Raw genomic sequence first — 16,686 nt, 5'->3', positions numbered from 1 at the left:
TCTTTCATTCAAACCAATTGGAGATGGCGTTGCCAGATGTAAGATTACCAATGTTGGACAATCGCGTAAAATTTAAAAGGCAGCATATGCATTTCCTTTCGAAAAAGTTCAAGGATTTTATTAAATTAAACAAATGAAATAGTTTGCATTCAGTTATTTCAATTATTATATTTATTACAGCTGAATTCAAATCATGGCGAATGGAATGCAAAAACTTCTCAGACTTGAAGCTGTTTCGTTTTTCGGTTTTCTTTTTTATGCCTGCTAGATTTTTTTTAAGCTTAGCTAATTTCGTATTTACCAAGTATAAAGGACATTAGGCTTATATTTACTAAACAAATGAATGAATGCGATCACAGCTCGCCATGGACATGGTCGGGTGGCGGCGGTTCTGTAATGATGACCACATGCTCATCCTCGTCCTCATCCACACTTTCCCTGTTGCCACTGATATTGTGATTCTCATGGTCCTCGATGCGTGCCATCAGGGCTTTCAGCTCTGCATCGTAATCCTTCCACTCGGGCACAATGCGCTGAGCGGCTGTAAGTTTGGCCTCCTTGGTCTGCGGATTGTTGCACAAATCGATGACCTTGGCGTTCTTGAATGAACTATCACTGCACCAGGTCTGACACCACAGCCATTCATCGGGCAGCGATTTGATGGCCACCTGATGTATCATATTGTTGGGCAAATCCTGATCCAGATTCGACAGGCTATTCGGATCCTGACTGAGCGCCTGATACTGTCCACGCAATCGATCGCCCGCCGCAATCTTGCGGAATCGCTTCAAGTCCACGACGTACAACGCTGAAATATGGTAGCGCCGGCCCATGAGATGACTGCGCCAGTAGCCCTGCTTCCAGAATCGGAAGCCTTCCATTTCCTTGCGTGAATCACAGAATGGCGTATAGGCATAGGGGGCACCACCCAAGTCCATGTCGTACAGCTCCTTAATGTCCGCACGCACAATCGCATCAGCGTCCACAAAGATAATCTTGCGCACGTTGAGTGGAAAGAGCACGTCCAGGAAGAGGATCTTATAGCCCCAGATGGTGCGCTGCTTCTCCGTTTGCTGGTGCAGCCAACGCGGCCACTTGTACTGCACGAGCTCATACTGGAAATTATACTCCTTGGCCATGTGAGGCAGGAAGTCCGTAAATTGCGGCGACAAATAGTTCTTGAGGAACCAGAACTTCACCGGGGACTTGGTGTGCTTCAGCAGCGACACCATCATGATGCGCAGCAGGCGCTCATACAAATGCCCCGAGGCCACGGAGAATATATTAATGGTCTCCACGTCCTCATCCGTGCCAGCTGTGCCGCTGCTACTACCAAAACTGTTCGCAATGCTATTCCAAATGCCAGACTGCGCTGGCGCTGAGTCATCCGAGAGCAGCTCCGCGTGCTGCATGCCTGGCCGCTTGGACACCCGCAACTTGGTTACGTGGGAGCGCAATGAGGTAATCAGCACCTGCACCGCGCCCGTTTCTTGTTGATGCAGCGTATTGGGTCCCTCCGCATGGCTAATGGCATAAATGTCTGCGGATTTGCCTTCACGCAGGCGCAACGTCCAGGCGCCAGGATTCGCCTTTAACTGGAAGTAGCCCAGATTGGCCATCACAATGGTGTCCACCAGTGTGGGCTGTGACTTGGTGCCCAGCACCAATTGCAAGCCACGCGGCGGTGCTCCGCTGGCCGCATCAAAGCAATGGCCCTCCAGTAGAAGATACTCCAGACCGAATTCACTGTGCACGGGTCCACCAATGTCGCGCAGCTTAATGTTATCCAGATCGTAGACAGCGCGCACCGCCTCCACCAGCCAATTCTCGGGCACCTGCAGCTGCTGAGTCAGCAGCGGATTGGCGGGCAGCCCGCTGAACTTGGCCAGCGGACCTTCGGCGCGTGCGCCATTCGTCTCGAACTGCACCTCAGATTCGATTACATAGCGATAGAAATTCTTGACAGGCATATCGCTGTGCTGGGCCACGGGCGTCAGATACAGATGCAGCTGACAGTTGAGCGTTTGCCGCAGCAGTATTAGGATCGGGCTGAGTTTCTGCGCCGCTCTCGAGGCGGGGTCAAGCACAGCGACGATATCAAAGTGAGGCAGCTTGGCATCCTTCGCTGGCAGTTTCACCACAGAATGATCCGTTTTCAGGTCACTGGGCAGCTTGAAGCGCGTCTTGGTTTGTCGGGGCAGCAGGCTCGCGTACAGCTTGAGCAGGGTGTCGCTGCTGAAATCGCTGTTCACATCGCTGGCCGATGCCTTGAGCACGTCGCGCACCTTGTCGCCGTACTGCAAGGCGCTGTAGCGAGCCAACAGCGCAAAGTCGGCGCTATCGAAGATCTCGTCGAAGCTGAGCGGCCCGTAGAGTCGACCATTTCCAATGACTAGACGCTGCGACTTGGATAGCCCCAGCACACGTTGTGCATATACGCGTAGCATCTTCAGATGCAATTCCGCGCTGCCCAGGACGTCTTCCAACTCCTTGGGTATATCATCGATACGCTGCTTCTTCCCCCGCAGCCATTTGAACACCTGATCCGTTGCCTTGGCTGGCTCCATCGAGTGCATAGCCGCCCAGGCCAAATGATTCAGACTTCGTTTATCGCTAATGCCCTCCGTGTTGGGAATGAATGCCAATCGCACGCTCTCACCGCTACGCACATACTCCAGTGCATGGATTAGCAATGAGCGACCTTCATCAGTCTCCAGATCGGCAAACACCCAGAGCGTTAGGAACTGCAATGAGGCGCTGCCAATACGCTCCGAGCTCTTCTTGCCGCCAAAGTATTTCAGATTGGCCATTAGCGTGGCAGTCATATCGCGATTCGAGAGCTTGTTGAGCGCTACAACATTGCCCAACTGCTTGGAGGCCACACCATTAATGTCCAAATACTTGGCATCCTCCTGGTTGAGAATGCGTTGATTGAGGCGGGGCATCACATGCGGCTGATTCATCAGGTAATTGATTATGTCATCCGCATCGGTCAGCTCGCCTCGATATACGGCCTTCTGCAGCACCGTTGTCTGGCTCATGATTTCCGTGAAAATGGCTTCCTCGAAGTCGCTGTCCGCACTGATGATATTGCTTGGCATGGGGGCGCCATTGAGCAGTGCTTGCGGCTGACGCACTGCACCGAAGCCCAGGCGCTGCACAAACTCTGCAGCGAGCTGTCGCCCATAGTCGTAGTCGGAGTCCTCGCCAAGCAACTCGTTGGCCTTGCTGCTGCTCAGTGAGCTAAACTCCTTTGTTAGCTGCTTGATGATGTGCTTCTTGGTGACGACAGCTGTCTCGCCCACTGTCGCATAGATGTCCGTGAGGAAGCTAAGGGCGGCGCGAGCGTCCTTTTGCTGACTCACATAATTGAACGCACACGCAATGGCCACATAATCGGCAGCAGTGCTATCCTCCATGGCCCGGGCATCGAAGACCAAGCCTAGGCGTATGGGCGCTTGGTGTATTACAAAGGATTCGGCTAACTTGATGACACTGCGCGCTTCTGGCTGCAGTGGATCCACAACGAGAACCAGGTTAAAGACATTCTTGCGTATGTTGCGCAACATGCCAGGGAATGTGGGACGCAGCAAATCCATCACGGATGGCGGCCAGCGTCTGTACTGCGCATCCTGTTCGATGTCATTGATCCACAGCACCGCCGTATCTCTGATATCAATGGCAAACTCTTTTTTGTTGGCACTGTTCAAGTCCAGAGCTAGCAATGCGCTAGCTAAGTGGCCACGCACATTGTTGCCATGGAGACTCTCCAGCACACGCATCTCCGAGCGCAACGTCTCCACTACGGTGTACAGATCCATGGTGTCCGCATCAAAGAATAATCCGTTTATGAACAAAGCTCCATCAGGCGGCGACACATTCAAACTGCGTCCCAGCGATTCGGAATTGTGCTTCACCTCTGCGCGAAGCTCATCAGAGACTTTGTGGGCGAGCAGTGTCCTCGCCAGCATTGGGAAATTATGCGCCGTATACTGGAGTATTTGCAGCGCCTCGTCGCCCTGTATCTCGGCTATGGATGCGGCCGCCTGTAGTCCTAAGTCTTGGAATTCCCAAGCTTTTAGTTGAGCAATCTCATCGTTGCCCTGGAGCAAGCGTTGGCGTAGCTGGTCCAGTGCACGCTTAAGCGTGGGATGCTTGGCTTTAAGTAGCTTGAAATCAAAACCCTGCACATCCGTTTCGTTTAATTCCTCTGATGTATCACCATTGCCAGCGCCAGCCTCCGGCTTAGGCGCATCATCCTGACTCTTGTATTCCGTGGATTTTAAATGTAGCTCCACACCGTAGCCCGATAAACGCACGGGCCGATCACTTCGCTTGCCCAGGTGATGCCGCAGCAGGTATCGCACTTTACCAGCATTTGCAGCGGTTTCTAGTAGCTTGTGGTATGGTCGAAATGCGGCAGTGCCCAAATCAGCATAGAGCACCACAGTACGGGTGTTGTTCTCACTACCAGGATACACATGATCAAAGCTGTAGCTGGCCACATCAGCATCCAGACTGCTTTTGGCAACTGGGAGTTTCAGCTTTTGCTCCAGCTCCGCATAGCTGCAGGCGAGCTCGGTGCCCACCTGTGCGAAGATGCTGCCCTCACAGGCCCCAGCTGCACGAAGCTCGTCGGCCAATTGGAAGTGCGTTTGGATGCGTGGCGTCAAACTGTGCATCGCGACGACCAGCTTAAGGAGTGGCAGCTGTGGTGTACTCACATGCGAGCGCACCAACTGCAAGGCGGCATTGTACTGTTGCGACTCCGTATCTGCAATAAATGACTCCATTACTATCACTACCCCAATACAAGCCCACATTCAACACCTACCATAATCGTTGAGCGCCGTGTCCAATGCCGTTACAGCTTGCACATAGTCCCAGAAGAGACCTGCCTGTTCGTCCGCCAAATACTCGGCAAGTTCTAAATACAGTGGCGTTTGTGTCCATTTGGCATTAATGAGAGTGGTAATTGGATAACTTTGACTGGACTCAGTAGCCCCCACCGAAACACCAGCTGGCGACAGCAGCGTGAACGTCGCAGTTGCCAGCAGCAATACACACACAAAACGTAACATTTTCAGCTGTGAATGTATCTGTAAGTTCTTCTATTACGTGAACATGTCGCACTTATTATAACAACTTTCGGACTTAATAATCACTCCCTGTTGAATTAATTCACTTTATTTTTTGTACTCTACCGAAGTCTTAATTAAATTTAAGGCGAAAAACTGATGTGGCGTTTTACCGGCCGGACAAGCGTTACCACATTGTTACGAATGTATGGCTCAATATGAAGCTAAACTGAACCAGCTGGTATTTCAGTTCCAAGACTAGTTCTGTCTGGTTAATGTATCAATAATTCGAAAGATTACTTAAACGTTTTTTAATTATAATCTGATGACCTCAGTTAACATTTTGTTACCGTTTTTATTAAATACAGCAACACAGCTTTCTAAATAAATTGAACTATTCTAAAATAGCTACTCTAGAGTGGCCAGACATTTCATTTCAAAGCTGCCAGCCTATCAGCCTTATCAGCTGACCCAGCGGCTTTGTTTATAAACTAAAGCGCGCCGAAAGTGAAATTTCGCAAATTATGAAATGCACTCTGGAGGGAGGCAATGCGCGTGGTAAATAATTCATATATTTGTTTGATTTAATATGTGTTAATCAATTATTTTGCTAGTCATTGCCAAGGCCATACAATCGTTGTCCAAAATTGGCAAAGAGCTATTCATAGAAGCTGATGTCCATGGATTAACAATGCGCTCTATCAATCCCACGCAATCTGCTGTGGCTAGCATTAGCTTTAGTCGCAGTATGTTTGATACATTTAATCTACCACCCAGCGGTGACTGTTTTTGTAAAATAGCTATGAAGCCATGCCTCGGCGTCTTTCGCAACATGAAGCAGGTGAGCCCGTCCAGGGCTTTGATATTTGTATTGTTAATATAGTTTCACATTTTAGGTCGAATACTGCGAACTGAGCATTGTGGATAATAAGTCCAAATTACAAGTCAATCTACGCTGCAAGCTGGAGACCACAAAGCAGGCACTGATTGCAATTGTGGATGAATTGAATATTACGGCGAGTGTATCAACTGATCAAAGTCCCAATAGGTAGCTAATGATGTAGCAATTTATTTTACATAGTAATTAATGTTATTTGAATTTTGTAGCATTCACGGTGATCACAAGCTGTTCATGGAAATTTCGAATAGCTTCAATTCTTCTGAAGAGGAACTTACGCTGGAGGCCACGCCGGACAGTCTGTCTGCTAAGAACTACATCGAAGGTGCTCGTGTTAATGATAAGTTTATGCGTTCGCAGCTGAAACTGAAGCATAGCGAATTTGAGCACTATCAGGTGACCGAGGGATCAGTCGTTACATTTTGCATTAAGGAATTTCGCGCCTTTCTGCTCTTTGCTGAAGCATTGAATGCGGCAATGACGCTGGAGTTCGATGACGCTGGCAGTCCATTCATCGTAAAGATTAAAAAACATCAAGATATTGAGTGCTTGCTCATCCTATCAACTCTGGCGCCCGAAGATGTTAGTTTCTCGGAAGATTATCGCCCGCGCGACATTACTGTGTGTAATACACCAATTGCATCTCAAAAACGAAAGAGCAGTACACCGGGTCCAGAGATACAGCAAAAGCGGCGGTTGGCTGAAGATACGACTCTCTCGGAGCTCGATACGTCGCTGTTTCAATTCCGCGATCGACGCACTGAAGTGCCAACGGAGCCAGCTTCAGTGCAACCAGCTCGTATGCTAGCCGACGGCGACACTATGGATTTAGTTGATGAAGAGGCCGAAGAGGAGGCAATGTTGCTGGCCGTATCAGATGCTATGGAGGCCAGCCAGATACCTCGACCGAGTAGCACTGAAGTGTGCTTCTACAATACAGAGGATGCGCCGCCCACACTATTGCCAGAGGACAATAATGAGGAGGATGAGAGCATACCTCAATCGCCAGACCGCGAGCGCGGCCTTCGGGTGCGCACCATCTTCTCTAGATGTTTTCAAAATACCTACGTACCGCGCGAGCCTTCGCCAAACAGTCAGATGTATGCGCCCAATTCGGACACAGAAGATTAGCCTATTTTGTTCGTTTATTTATAAGGATTATATAAACGTATGTACTTTCATTCCCGCCTCAATTGCTTCTCTCCTTTATGTGAATGATGGGCAAAAAGCTGCTCGTTAACGCCGATGCAACTCGGTTCTGCAACTGTGCGGTGTTTCGTTGTGCCTGCTGCAACGCTGTGTGTGTCGATTGCAGGGACAGCTGCGACTTGATGAGCATTTGGTCGGTAGTCAGTAGCTGCTTAGAAGCAGTTACAACAAAGTTGCGTGTAAGCAAAGTCAGCGCTTTACAAATTTCTATATTGTTCTCAACTAAATTGGAGTGAATAAGACTTGTGAGTCGAGTCGAATACCATATAGAATATATTGCACATACTCAATTTACGCTGCAGCAAATTATTGCGGTATATTGACGCAGTTGCATTAGGTGTGCTTGGCTGCTCATAGATGTCTTCGTCTTCTTCCTCGGTTGCCTCGCCAGACACTTGCGCTGCGTATATCTACAAGGATTTGGTTTATGAAACTCGATGCTGTTTTTATTTGTCAGCTGTAAATGCCTTATGCTTATCCACTTCCTCGTCTGATTCAGAAGCTTCGCCACGCACTAAATCGGCCATCTAATTGTTTATTCTTAAATTACACAGGCGACAACAACTTAAATACCTGTTGGTCGCAAAAATGGGCTATTTACCGTCGATAAATCGAGTTACAAGTCGATTACAGATATGTATGCCCTATCGATACATTTCAAAGAAATGTAAACGCTTAACTTGTCAAACATAAAAATCAATTACTCAGTTTATGTTCATAATTTTCACTACAATTTGTATTTAAAATAAAACGAAAGTGTTCAATTAAATCATTATTCGAAATATTTTTGCAGCGTTCCCAATTCATACATGCGCTTTATGTCGGTGCCGCCACCCACAAATTTACCATTTATAAACACTCGGGGCACCTGCAACAAATACAATTAACCATTATAATAAAATAAATAGTAGTGTTATTAACTTACCGTCCGAGCGCCTGTCATCTCACCCAGTACAGATTGAATAGCATTGCCATCTTTACGTCCATCGAGCTCCACTATCATTGCATCCACCTTTAACTTGCGAAATGGCTGTGAAATAATATATGTACATATGTATGTATGTATATATTAATTTTATAGCACATTTTCTAAGTTCCCCACTTTTAGTTTTACCTCTTTAGCCATTGTGCAATAGGGACAAGTAGTTTTGCTAAATATTGCTACTTTATTCTTAGCAATTGTATCACGAACAAATTGAGCTTCAATGCTATCCATATTTATCTGAGGCTTTGACGGTTCGCGGTCAAAATCCAAGAACGGAAACGGAAATTTTTTTGTTGCTATTGACAGCGCTTGAAAGTGGTCTCTTTTAAAGGACGTTGAGAGGTTGCTACAAAACCGTATAGGAATTAGCAATTGAAGGTTAAACTATAAACTATTTAGCAACGCATTTTCGTTGACATGCCATTATAATGTAGTTGCCAGATAGCTAAGAAAAAACTCACTATTTAAATAAAGATGAAAACATAATTACTTTATTTATAACATGTAAAAAGGCTTTTTTGGGTAAACTTTTATTTTTTATTAAATGTGATTAGCAGCACATACATGCCAAACACATATATCTGGCATCACTAATACCTATTGTTTTGATGCGGTTTTCCTATAACATAATTAGAGCTGTCATTGATATTAGAGGTACAATGGCGTCACAAATTCTGTACATGTCCCATGAGCTCCACTTTGAAGTTTGATTCCACCCTTAACATTTTGATTTAACCTCTCGACTACCAATAATGCTCTATGTATTTGACAACTTGTAACCAGTCTGATAACAGTTGACACGCGAACCGATATGGCAACCTTCAATACACGACGATTGAGTGATAGCACTAATGGTAATAGTGTCTCTATTTTATAGTATCAGTTGAAAACGCCTTCCACATACGATCAAATTCTGATTGGAATACATTTGTCATTGGTGGATGAGACGTGATGACCACATTTTCCCAGTTTATGCCGATGCCGCCATCCGTCCAGTTGAGGGAGCCATTAATTAGGACACTGTACGTAGTCTCTGGTCCGTAATTGCGTTTCTTTAGACTCCAAAGGTGATTCACGCGCTCTTGCCCATCGATCACGCAGAACTTGTGATGCATAAAGTAATTGGAATTCTGCTTGCGCAGATGGGCGCCACGCTCAATAAGATCAAGCAGATGGCGATTGATTTTACTCGTGCGTTGTAGACTGACTATTATGCGAACAACAACCTTGCGGAGCAAAGCGTTTTTCAAAGCGCGTGTCATCTCAATGGACTGCATAGAATACATGGCCAGATCAATGCTGTATTTCGCCTTGTCCAGTTGTTCGATAATGCGATGGATGTTGCGCTGAGCGCAATACTTATTTTGACAATGGTACATACGGCCCTCTTCGATGCCCATGCGATGCTCTAGCATGCATTCGAAGCCCAGTTCATTGAACATGAGCACCTCATGCACCTGAGCCTCTCGCCATCGCATCCACTTGCAAATCGATTTATATGCGAACCATATCACCTCAGAGGCAGCAATTGTGCCGGTGGTAATTATGAGAAATGACCAAGAGGGATACTGACGCATCAGTTGAAGCACTATAAATGCATATATTATATATTTGACAATTTCCCGATATACTTTTCCACTTACTCTTTTTCGGATACGAATATTGTTTACGCGCTCAATTCTCATACAATCAAAATTATCATTAGGGTAATCTTAGCGCAGAGCTGCTTCAACCGGAGGTGAGCTAATACTTCATAATTGTTTAAAACAATAATATAATATTCATAAATCTATCAAATAGTATTTTCTATTCAATAAAATTTTAAATTTATCAACCACGCTTCGATCGTGCTTTAAGAAATAATAGCAGCGACTGGTTCCGATAAAAGTTCTGTTTTTGGCATCTTGTAAATCCCTGTTAACTTAACAGGCCGGTTTGACTGACTTAACAGTTCAGTCCACTTCTAGTTTTTTTTCTTCCTTTAAATAAATTAGATCAAGGATTCATAATTTGTGTGGTCCAAACTATTGGAATGTATTACAGAATACATAATTTTTGGCACCTTAGACTACATGCCGGATCACTGCTAAAGTGGCCTCAAATTTCAAATTGGATAACAGCATTCAAACTGAGAATGTGACGTCACAACGAAGCCTTAATTAACATTACAAGTAACAGTACTGCACTTTGAGTAACCTAATGAGCCTTCTGTCAGTGAACAGTGACTACACTTGAACGGAAAATCAATTTTTTTTGTAAAAGCGTGCCACAATGGAACAAAAAGGGCGAATGCAGCTAAAGAAGTTTAGTTAATAACGCAAACAGCAATGCCGAGCAGTCTACTGTTCGCTACCAGTAGCGAGGGACGCGTGCATACGCTGTCCACTAGCTCAAGTGGATGGCGCGAGTTCCCATATCTTGGTCTCGAGTTCAAGAAAATCAGCGCCGTCCCCAATTATATGTGGGCTATTGGCGGCGATCGACAAGTGTACGTTCATGTGCACGGACTTGATGTGCCAATACGGGTGAAAGAGGAGTCTTATGAGAACGAGCGCTGGCTGCCCATTGAGGGGTTCTCCAAAACACTGCTGCCCACCGATCGTTATAAATACTCCAACGCTGATGGCAGTGTTGAGAGGAGCGTGGACAAGATTCGCTTGCCCTCCATGGCCTGGCAGTGGGACGGTGATTGGCACCTGGACCTGGAATTGGACGGACAACAACTGCCTGAAGATGGCTGGATGTACGCCTTGGATTTTCCAGCTTCATACTCGGCAAAAAAGTCATGGAACTCGTATGTTCGCCGACGCAAGTGGATACGCTTTCGCCGCTATGCTGCTTTGAACAGCTGGTGTGCTGTTGCACCCCTGCACAAGGATCCAACGCAGGAGCCCTTCATTGATGTGGCCATAGGCGGCACACACGTGCCCAATGCACGAGCGGGCACGCTTTGTGTGTGGGCCATAACGGCGCATGGCCGTGCGATGTTCCGGACCGGCGTCACTACCTTTGCACCAGAGGGCCTACGCTGGACCGCCATCAATACGCCTGTCGGCAGTGAGCTGGCCCAGATTAGCGTAGGTCCCACGGGTCTGGTTTGGGCGGTACTTTACAACGGACGCGTCATTGTGCGCACGGGCATAACACGGGATAATCTGTCGGGAGATGCGTGGCTGGACGTGAAATCGCCGGTCGCCACCAGTTCACAAACAGATACGCCACGTGGCCTACGCATTGTGCAGATCTCAGTGGGGACTGATGCGGTCTGGTGCATAACAAACGATCATCATGCGTGGTTTCGACGTGGCATCAAGGGTGAGGCGGCTGGCATCAGTGAGGATGCTGCCATAGGCAGAGGCTGGGTAGAAATGGTTGGCAATCTGTCCATGATATCAGTGGCACCAAATGATCAGGTATGTTTAAGGCCATTCAATCATTTTAACAGTCTAATTCTATGTCCCTCCCAACAGGTATTTGCAATTGGTGCTGCAGACCGTGCTATATACTACCGATCCGGCGTAACCGCCGCTGACCCCACCGGCAAGAAATGGCTGAAAATTCAATGTCCCATGCAAATCAGTCGTTCCTCCAGTTCCTTGTCCATAGTCTCACGCAAAAGTGGTGGCAGCAGCTCAACGCCCGGCTCCAAGCATCAAAGCTTTTCCAATCTCTATTCCAAAGAGAAGGAAAAGGGCGTTGTGGAAACGTGCGCAGTCATTGAAACTGTCACCACGCACAGCAACGCCTCCTCGAATAATGGTCTGAACAACCGTTTGAAGAATGACCGCTGGAAGCTGAGCGCTGATTCGCCGCCCACCATTGGCAGCCTCAATCTTAACGAGCGCCAGAAACATCGGGCGACTGCCTTGCGTGAGCCCTTATCACACGCTTCCAGTGCGCCGGCCGCTGATGTTGCTGAGATAAGCGGAAAGTTTGAAACGCAGCTTAAAAATCCACGCGCCTGGTCACCGGTGCGCAGTGTTGGATCTGTTGTGGGCACCGAGGCGCATCCGGAAAGTGATTCAGCTGTCTTCGAATCGGAATCAGCGCATGGCTCTGATGCATTTCTTGGCGAAGACGACGATCACAACGGCTCGCAGTTCTGGACCGAATGCGCAGTGATGTGGAGCTGTGTGACCACTGGCGCCGTCACAATCGATACTAACAATATACCCAACTGGTTCAACGAGCACCACAACGATGGCAAGGCCGAAGAGAATCCCAATTGGCGCATCGATATACTCGAGAAACTCAAACAGCGCCAGCAGAGCGTGGCCAAACTGCAGCAGGAAACGCACTACGAGAAGGCAGTCGAGCTAACGTCTTGGATTAAAACGGCGGACGCACGTTATCATCATCCAGGTGGCGACTACGAAGATTGCATCATTGAATTGGAATGGGTTAGCGGCAACGGGGGCGACAGCACAGAGAATGACTCTGGCACCTTCACAGTGCTCAGTCCGGACGGCTCAGCAACAAAAATACAATTCGCACTCTCCGATATTACGTGCGTGCAATGCTGCAGTGAGCCGGGTGCACCACGATTGGCCATACACGCAATGCATCTGCCCATCAATTGCAGCCCAGTCAAACTGCAATTCGCAGGCGATGCTGATATGGAGGATTGGCTATCCCACCTGTCCTCGGTATGCAGTCAAATCAATATGCTAGTGGGCAAACCGGCCAGCAATGCGATTTGGCTGACCAGCGATCTGGGCGATGTATTTGTCTTCGATGCAGCCAACATGAAGGCACAACAGCTGGAAAAAAATAGCAATGGACAGGCTCACTACGTGGAGCGCATGGATGTGTCTACGTGTGAGACACCCTACTATAATACGCTATATAATGGGTAAGAATATATGCACATTATATTTATCAAATTTATGATTTTTCCCTTGCTCCCTAGCATGCCCTGTGGAAGCGAGCTGGAAATAGCGGGCTGTGTCTACGACGATGCCGATCAGATTCGCTTTGACTTGCAGTGTCATTCTAGTGTTAAAGCACTCCCCCATCGTGTGGAGAAGTATCGTGTCATAGCGATGCATTTGAATCCGCGCTTCAATGAGCGCACAACCGTACTCAACTCTATGATTGATTCCGAGTGGCTGGATGAAGTACGCAATGATCGCATGGTCTTTGCGCCTGGTGCGAGCTTCACTGTGAAAATCAGGTGTGCTTCAACACTTATCAGTCTGGCACACTTATCATTTAATACCCGATTGTTAACATTTTTATAGGGCTCTTCAAAATCAATATCAGATTGTTGTAAACAATGAACTCTATGCTGATTACAAATATCGCACGGATCCGGCGGCGGTTACCTGTCTGTATGTGAGTGGCCGAGTGAAGCTATTTAGTGTCATCTATCGTTCGCCGTCGGTGATTTTATCCATGCAACAATTGCATTGGCGCCAGATAGGCGGCCATGTGAAGCGAGTATATAATAGTGGAGTGGATGTCGTCTGGGGCATATCCTGCGATAATACCGCTTGGGCGTACAACGGCGGCTGGGGCGGCATGTTCCTGAAGGGCCTGGAAGGGTCGGGCAAAATAAACACAATGATTGACACGCACACCTACTACGTGTATGAGAATCAGCGCTGGAATCCCATCAGTGGCTTCACTGCCAAGAGCCTGCCCACGGATCGACACATGTGGAGCGATGCGACTGGGCGACAGAAACGTAGCAAGGAGCACACCAAGCTACTGTCCACACACTGCGAATGGATATCCGATTGGGCCATCGACTACAATATACCCGGCGGAGCGGACAAGGAAGGCTGGCAGTATGCAATCGATTTTCCAGCCACCTATCATGCACAAAAGAAGCTAACGGATTGCGTGCGCCGACGGCGTTGGATGAAGAAATGTCGACTCACCAGCAGTGGCCCTTGGCAAGAGCTAAGTCATTCCAAAATACTGGACGCCTCACTGCAGGTCCTGGACAGTGATGTGGACAGCGCAGTAAACGTAGAGGATATGCCCGTTGCTGCATGGGCCGTTGCCTCGAATGGCGATGTCTTGATCCGTCATGGCGTCTCTACACTAAATCCTCGCGGAGATACCTGGGAGCATATTGTAAGCGATCAGCCGCTGGTAGGGATTAGTGTAGGACCCACTGGACAGGTGTGGGCAGTTGCTCGTAATGGCATGATCTTCTTCAGATATGGCATCAGCAAGGTGAACCCTAGTGGTGACGCCTGGCAGCAGGTCGAAGCACCGTCTGGCGTTACCTTCAAAGTCATTAGCGTAGGTCGTGCCGGCATCTGGGCATTGGACAACCAACAGCGTCTAGCGGTGCGTAAGGAAGTAACACGCACATTCCCGGAGGGCTCACACTGGCAATTTCTCCCAAACTCTGCCAATGTTCCGCCGCACACAGAGACCCACTGCGGCTTTCGTTCCGTATCCGTCGGAAAGGAAGTGTGGGCCATTTCCCTAAATGGCGTCATATGCCGAAGATGTGGAATAACAAATGAGAATCCAGCTGGAGCCGGTTGGAGTCTAGGAATCGCGGTACATATGAAAATGTTGAATATACTTAAAGCATTTTTAAATTTGTAAAATTTATTACAGGGCCAGTGGCAGCACTTATCCCTGGAGGGGTATATGTAATGATCTCATTCCGATTTCAGTATTTATAGCGATACTCTACACTCAATAATGATATACAGATCTGCAACAACTATTGACAATTGAACACTGGAGATGAAATGTCCCATAAAGAGAAGACATTTAATTTGTATTACTTGAACTTTGGGTGTTTAGTATCCTTACATAAAAAAATCTTGACTGCAGCATTCTTCCTTGTTCCATTATAATATGAAATGCTTACACATAAGCTCGTTGTATTAAGCGTGAATATGTTTTAATTTATACGTTATATTTTTGTTATGCATGATTTATTCATATTAGAGCTTACTGCTTTAAATTGTATGCGACCCCCCAATATATTATAAAATTCAAATATTAAAATATGTATGTATTATATATTAAATGTATTTGAAGAACCACAAAATATATTTCGGTTTTTCTTTGTAAATACAAATTGAATTTACGCGGGTGAGCGTCAAACGGGTAAAGTTTGGTATATAAAAAAATTCCCATCATCGATAGTATCGATAAATTTATAACTTGGAAATTGTGATATTGTAATCAAAGCAGCTCTGCATTTTACTTTAGTAAATATAGCATTTGCCAGGAAAGAAGTGTTTACAAAAAATTATTAAAGAGCATATTGTTAATAATCTAAGTCTGACAGTATATAATGTCTGATTATGATCAAGTGCGCATCAAAAAGTTGGTTTTAAAAGGAGAAAAGCACAAGTAAGTAGTACAACAAATTAGCATAATCATGCTTTAGAATTGATTTTGTTGTAAGGAAAAGTAAAAAGCGTAAAAAGGAAAAGGAACATAAGGATGAAGATGCACCTAAGCGTAGCAAAACGGTTGCTGATGAGGATACTATTCAACATGCAGGGTGGTGGGCAGCAACAACAACCGCCAACATCGTTGGATCAGTGGCCATTGAATTTGGTGATCGTTGCTATCTAAAAGCCCTAGACAATGGGTAGGTGTTTTTGCTATTAACCAAAAGGGACATTAATAAATTATCAATTTCAATAGTTTATTTACTTTAGGTGCGCCACACAATCCAGGAGAAGGCCCTGATCCTGAAGAAATATTTACTGCATTTCCAATTAACGACCGTAAGGTCTCTTTCAAGTCGGGCTACGGAAAATACCTGAAAATTGAAAAGGACGGCATGGTAACTGGCCGCTCAGAAGCAGTTGGCAGCATGGAGCAGTGGGAACCTGTCTTCGAGGTAAGCACAGACAAGCTTAAATATTAACATATAGCTATTTATTTTTTATTCTTGTATATTTAGAAACAACCAAATGGCCTTGTTATCAGAAACGGGACACTTCATGTCCATTGACCCAGAGGATGATGCTTGTGTGGCCCTGCATAAAAAAGTGGGTCCGCAAGAAATTTGCCGGGTGCGCACAAATGCAGCAAGAGATGTTGTTGTGGACGATCAGCCAAAAGAGGAAAAGGGTGATCTAGGAGAAGTTGAGAAGAACTATGTGTAAGTGTTTATGGTTTTTGATATATACATATATATAAGTATACTAACGTATATACTCTCTTCTAGCAAAAAGTTTCAAAAGTTCCAAGACAAGAAGATGCGCATTAGCAAGAACGATGTAAAGGAGCTTGAGGAAGCCAAGGCCCAAGGACTGCTACACGAAACTCTGCTCGACAGACGCAGCAAAATGAAAGCTGATCGATATTGCAAATAAAACTTAGTTAATGCATATTAAATGTAAGAGTGTATAATAAAGTTTTACAAATGTATGTAAAGATTCAGTCTCCATATGAATATGTTTATTTGCCCTTTAATGAAATTGAAAATGGACTTGGAGATAATAGAAACTGAAGTATACTGAACTCGGAATGAAATGAAATTTCGTGAGAAGTAACAATAAAATTTCATCTATTTTGACCTACGA

At 46.3% G+C, this 16,686-nt stretch overlaps 7 protein-coding genes across 7 annotated transcripts; 3 read left to right on the top strand and 4 right to left on the bottom strand.

Annotated features, from left to right (window-relative positions):
- Positions 1 to 148: 148 nt before the first annotated feature.
- On the bottom strand, positions 149 to 5,302 carry Uggt (UDP-glucose-glycoprotein glucosyltransferase). The gene is made up of 2 exons (XM_030388161.2): positions 4,835 to 5,302; positions 149 to 4,774 (listed from the first exon to the last, which is right to left on the bottom strand). Exons 1-2 carry the CDS (start codon positions 5,079 to 5,081, stop codon positions 354 to 356), a joined length of 4,668 nt encoding a protein of 1,555 aa, XP_030244021.1. The 5' UTR covers positions 5,082 to 5,302; the 3' UTR covers positions 149 to 353.
- A 190-nt stretch (positions 5,303 to 5,492) lies between these two features.
- Rad9 (cell cycle checkpoint control protein Rad9) lies at positions 5,493 to 7,169 on the top strand. The gene is made up of 4 exons (XM_030388168.2): positions 5,493 to 5,636; positions 5,693 to 5,919; positions 5,975 to 6,126; positions 6,186 to 7,169. The coding sequence occupies exons 1-4, from the start codon at positions 5,603 to 5,605 to the stop codon at positions 7,105 to 7,107; spliced, it is 1,335 nt and encodes a 444-aa protein (XP_030244028.2). The 5' UTR covers positions 5,493 to 5,602; the 3' UTR covers positions 7,108 to 7,169.
- On the bottom strand, positions 7,104 to 7,809 carry Blos3 (Biogenesis of lysosome-related organelles complex 1, subunit 3). Its single transcript, XM_030388177.2, has 3 exons — positions 7,653 to 7,809; positions 7,472 to 7,595; positions 7,104 to 7,407 (listed from the first exon to the last, which is right to left on the bottom strand). The coding sequence occupies exons 1-3, from the start codon at positions 7,710 to 7,712 to the stop codon at positions 7,166 to 7,168; spliced, it is 426 nt and encodes a 141-aa protein (XP_030244037.1). The 5' UTR covers positions 7,713 to 7,809; the 3' UTR covers positions 7,104 to 7,165.
- An 84-nt stretch (positions 7,810 to 7,893) lies between these two features.
- Grx1 (Glutaredoxin 1) lies at positions 7,894 to 8,584 on the bottom strand. Its single transcript, XM_030388178.2, has 3 exons — positions 8,300 to 8,584; positions 8,111 to 8,215; positions 7,894 to 8,053 (listed from the first exon to the last, which is right to left on the bottom strand). Exons 1-3 carry the CDS (start codon positions 8,399 to 8,401, stop codon positions 7,958 to 7,960), a joined length of 303 nt encoding a protein of 100 aa, XP_030244038.1. The 5' UTR covers positions 8,402 to 8,584; the 3' UTR covers positions 7,894 to 7,957.
- Positions 8,585 to 9,005: 421 nt separating this feature from the next.
- On the bottom strand, positions 9,006 to 10,065 carry LOC115564174 (mitochondrial cardiolipin hydrolase). Its single transcript, XM_030388181.2, has 2 exons — positions 9,814 to 10,065; positions 9,006 to 9,758 (listed from the first exon to the last, which is right to left on the bottom strand). Coding segments are annotated over exons 1-2 (723 nt in total). The 5' UTR covers positions 9,815 to 10,065; the 3' UTR covers positions 9,006 to 9,036.
- A 226-nt stretch (positions 10,066 to 10,291) lies between these two features.
- Positions 10,292 to 15,170, top strand: Pex23 (tectonin beta-propeller repeat-containing peroxin 23). The gene is made up of 5 exons (XM_030388162.2): positions 10,292 to 11,583; positions 11,641 to 13,022; positions 13,080 to 13,343; positions 13,411 to 14,689; positions 14,750 to 15,170. Exons 1-5 carry the CDS (start codon positions 10,498 to 10,500, stop codon positions 14,786 to 14,788), a joined length of 4,050 nt encoding a protein of 1,349 aa, XP_030244022.2. The 5' UTR covers positions 10,292 to 10,497; the 3' UTR covers positions 14,789 to 15,170.
- Positions 15,171 to 15,335: 165 nt separating this feature from the next.
- Positions 15,336 to 16,537, top strand: FRG1 (FSHD region gene 1). The gene is made up of 5 exons (XM_089259579.1): positions 15,336 to 15,499; positions 15,555 to 15,743; positions 15,800 to 15,999; positions 16,064 to 16,262; positions 16,329 to 16,537. The coding sequence occupies exons 1-5, from the start codon at positions 15,441 to 15,443 to the stop codon at positions 16,474 to 16,476; spliced, it is 795 nt and encodes a 264-aa protein (XP_089115705.1). The 5' UTR covers positions 15,336 to 15,440; the 3' UTR covers positions 16,477 to 16,537.
- Positions 16,538 to 16,686: the final 149 nt, after the last annotated feature.

Source organism: Drosophila navojoa, chromosome 4, assembly GCF_054131105.1.
Source record: "Drosophila navojoa isolate 15081-1374.11 chromosome 4, UAZ_NAV_1.0, whole genome shotgun sequence".
Classification (NCBI taxonomy): domain Eukaryota; kingdom Metazoa; phylum Arthropoda; class Insecta; order Diptera; family Drosophilidae; genus Drosophila; species Drosophila navojoa.
Note: the sequence above shows the minus strand (reverse complement) of the source record. Positions and strands in the feature narration are given on the sequence as shown.

What these genes read in the sequence shown, in the direction of transcription:
- Uggt (XM_030388161.2), bottom strand. Translation starts at nt 5,081, where the DNA reads ATGTTACGTTTTGTGTGTGTATTGCTGCTGGCAACTGCGACGTTCACG. An exon ending in CACGGCGCTCAACGATTATG is followed by an intron (nt 4,775 to 4,834) that starts GTAGGTGTTGAA and finishes CATTTATTGCAG; the next exon opens with ATACGGAGTCGCAACAGTAC.
- Rad9 (XM_030388168.2), top strand. Translation starts at nt 5,603, where the DNA reads ATGAAATGCACTCTGGAGGGAGGCAATGCGCGTG. An exon ending in GGAGGGAGGCAATGCGCGTG is followed by an intron (nt 5,637 to 5,692) that starts GTAAATAATTCA and finishes TTATTTTGCTAG; the next exon opens with TCATTGCCAAGGCCATACAA. An exon ending in ACTGATCAAAGTCCCAATAG is followed by an intron (nt 6,127 to 6,185) that starts GTAGCTAATGAT and finishes TGAATTTTGTAG; the next exon opens with CATTCACGGTGATCACAAGC.
- Blos3 (XM_030388177.2), bottom strand. Translation starts at nt 7,712, where the DNA reads ATGGCCGATTTAGTGCGTGGCGAAGCTTCTGAATCAGACGAGGAAGTG. An exon ending in AGGAAGTGGATAAGCATAAG is followed by an intron (nt 7,596 to 7,652) that starts GCATTTACAGCT and finishes AAATCCTTGTAG; the next exon opens with ATATACGCAGCGCAAGTGTC. An exon ending in TTTGCTGCAGCGTAAATTGA is followed by an intron (nt 7,408 to 7,471) that starts GTATGTGCAATA and finishes ACTCCAATTTAG; the next exon opens with TTGAGAACAATATAGAAATT.
- Grx1 (XM_030388178.2), bottom strand. Translation starts at nt 8,401, where the DNA reads ATGGATAGCATTGAAGCTCAATTTGTTCGTGATACAATTGCTAAGAAT. An exon ending in ATTGCACAATGGCTAAAGAG is followed by an intron (nt 8,216 to 8,299) that starts GTAAAACTAAAA and finishes ATTATTTCACAG; the next exon opens with CCATTTCGCAAGTTAAAGGT. An exon ending in AGATGACAGGCGCTCGGACG is followed by an intron (nt 8,054 to 8,110) that starts GTAAGTTAATAA and finishes TATTTGTTGCAG; the next exon opens with GTGCCCCGAGTGTTTATAAA.
- Pex23 (XM_030388162.2), top strand. Translation starts at nt 10,498, where the DNA reads ATGCCGAGCAGTCTACTGTTCGCTACCAGTAGCGAGGGACGCGTGCAT. An exon ending in TATAATACGCTATATAATGG is followed by an intron (nt 13,023 to 13,079) that starts GTAAGAATATAT and finishes CTTGCTCCCTAG; the next exon opens with CATGCCCTGTGGAAGCGAGC. An exon ending in AGCTTCACTGTGAAAATCAG is followed by an intron (nt 13,344 to 13,410) that starts GTGTGCTTCAAC and finishes ACATTTTTATAG; the next exon opens with GGCTCTTCAAAATCAATATC.
- FRG1 (XM_089259579.1), top strand. Translation starts at nt 15,441, where the DNA reads ATGTCTGATTATGATCAAGTGCGCATCAAAAAGTTGGTTTTAAAAGGA. An exon ending in TTAAAAGGAGAAAAGCACAA is followed by an intron (nt 15,500 to 15,554) that starts GTAAGTAGTACA and finishes TTTTGTTGTAAG; the next exon opens with GAAAAGTAAAAAGCGTAAAA. An exon ending in GAAGTTGAGAAGAACTATGT is followed by an intron (nt 16,263 to 16,328) that starts GTAAGTGTTTAT and finishes ACTCTCTTCTAG; the next exon opens with CAAAAAGTTTCAAAAGTTCC.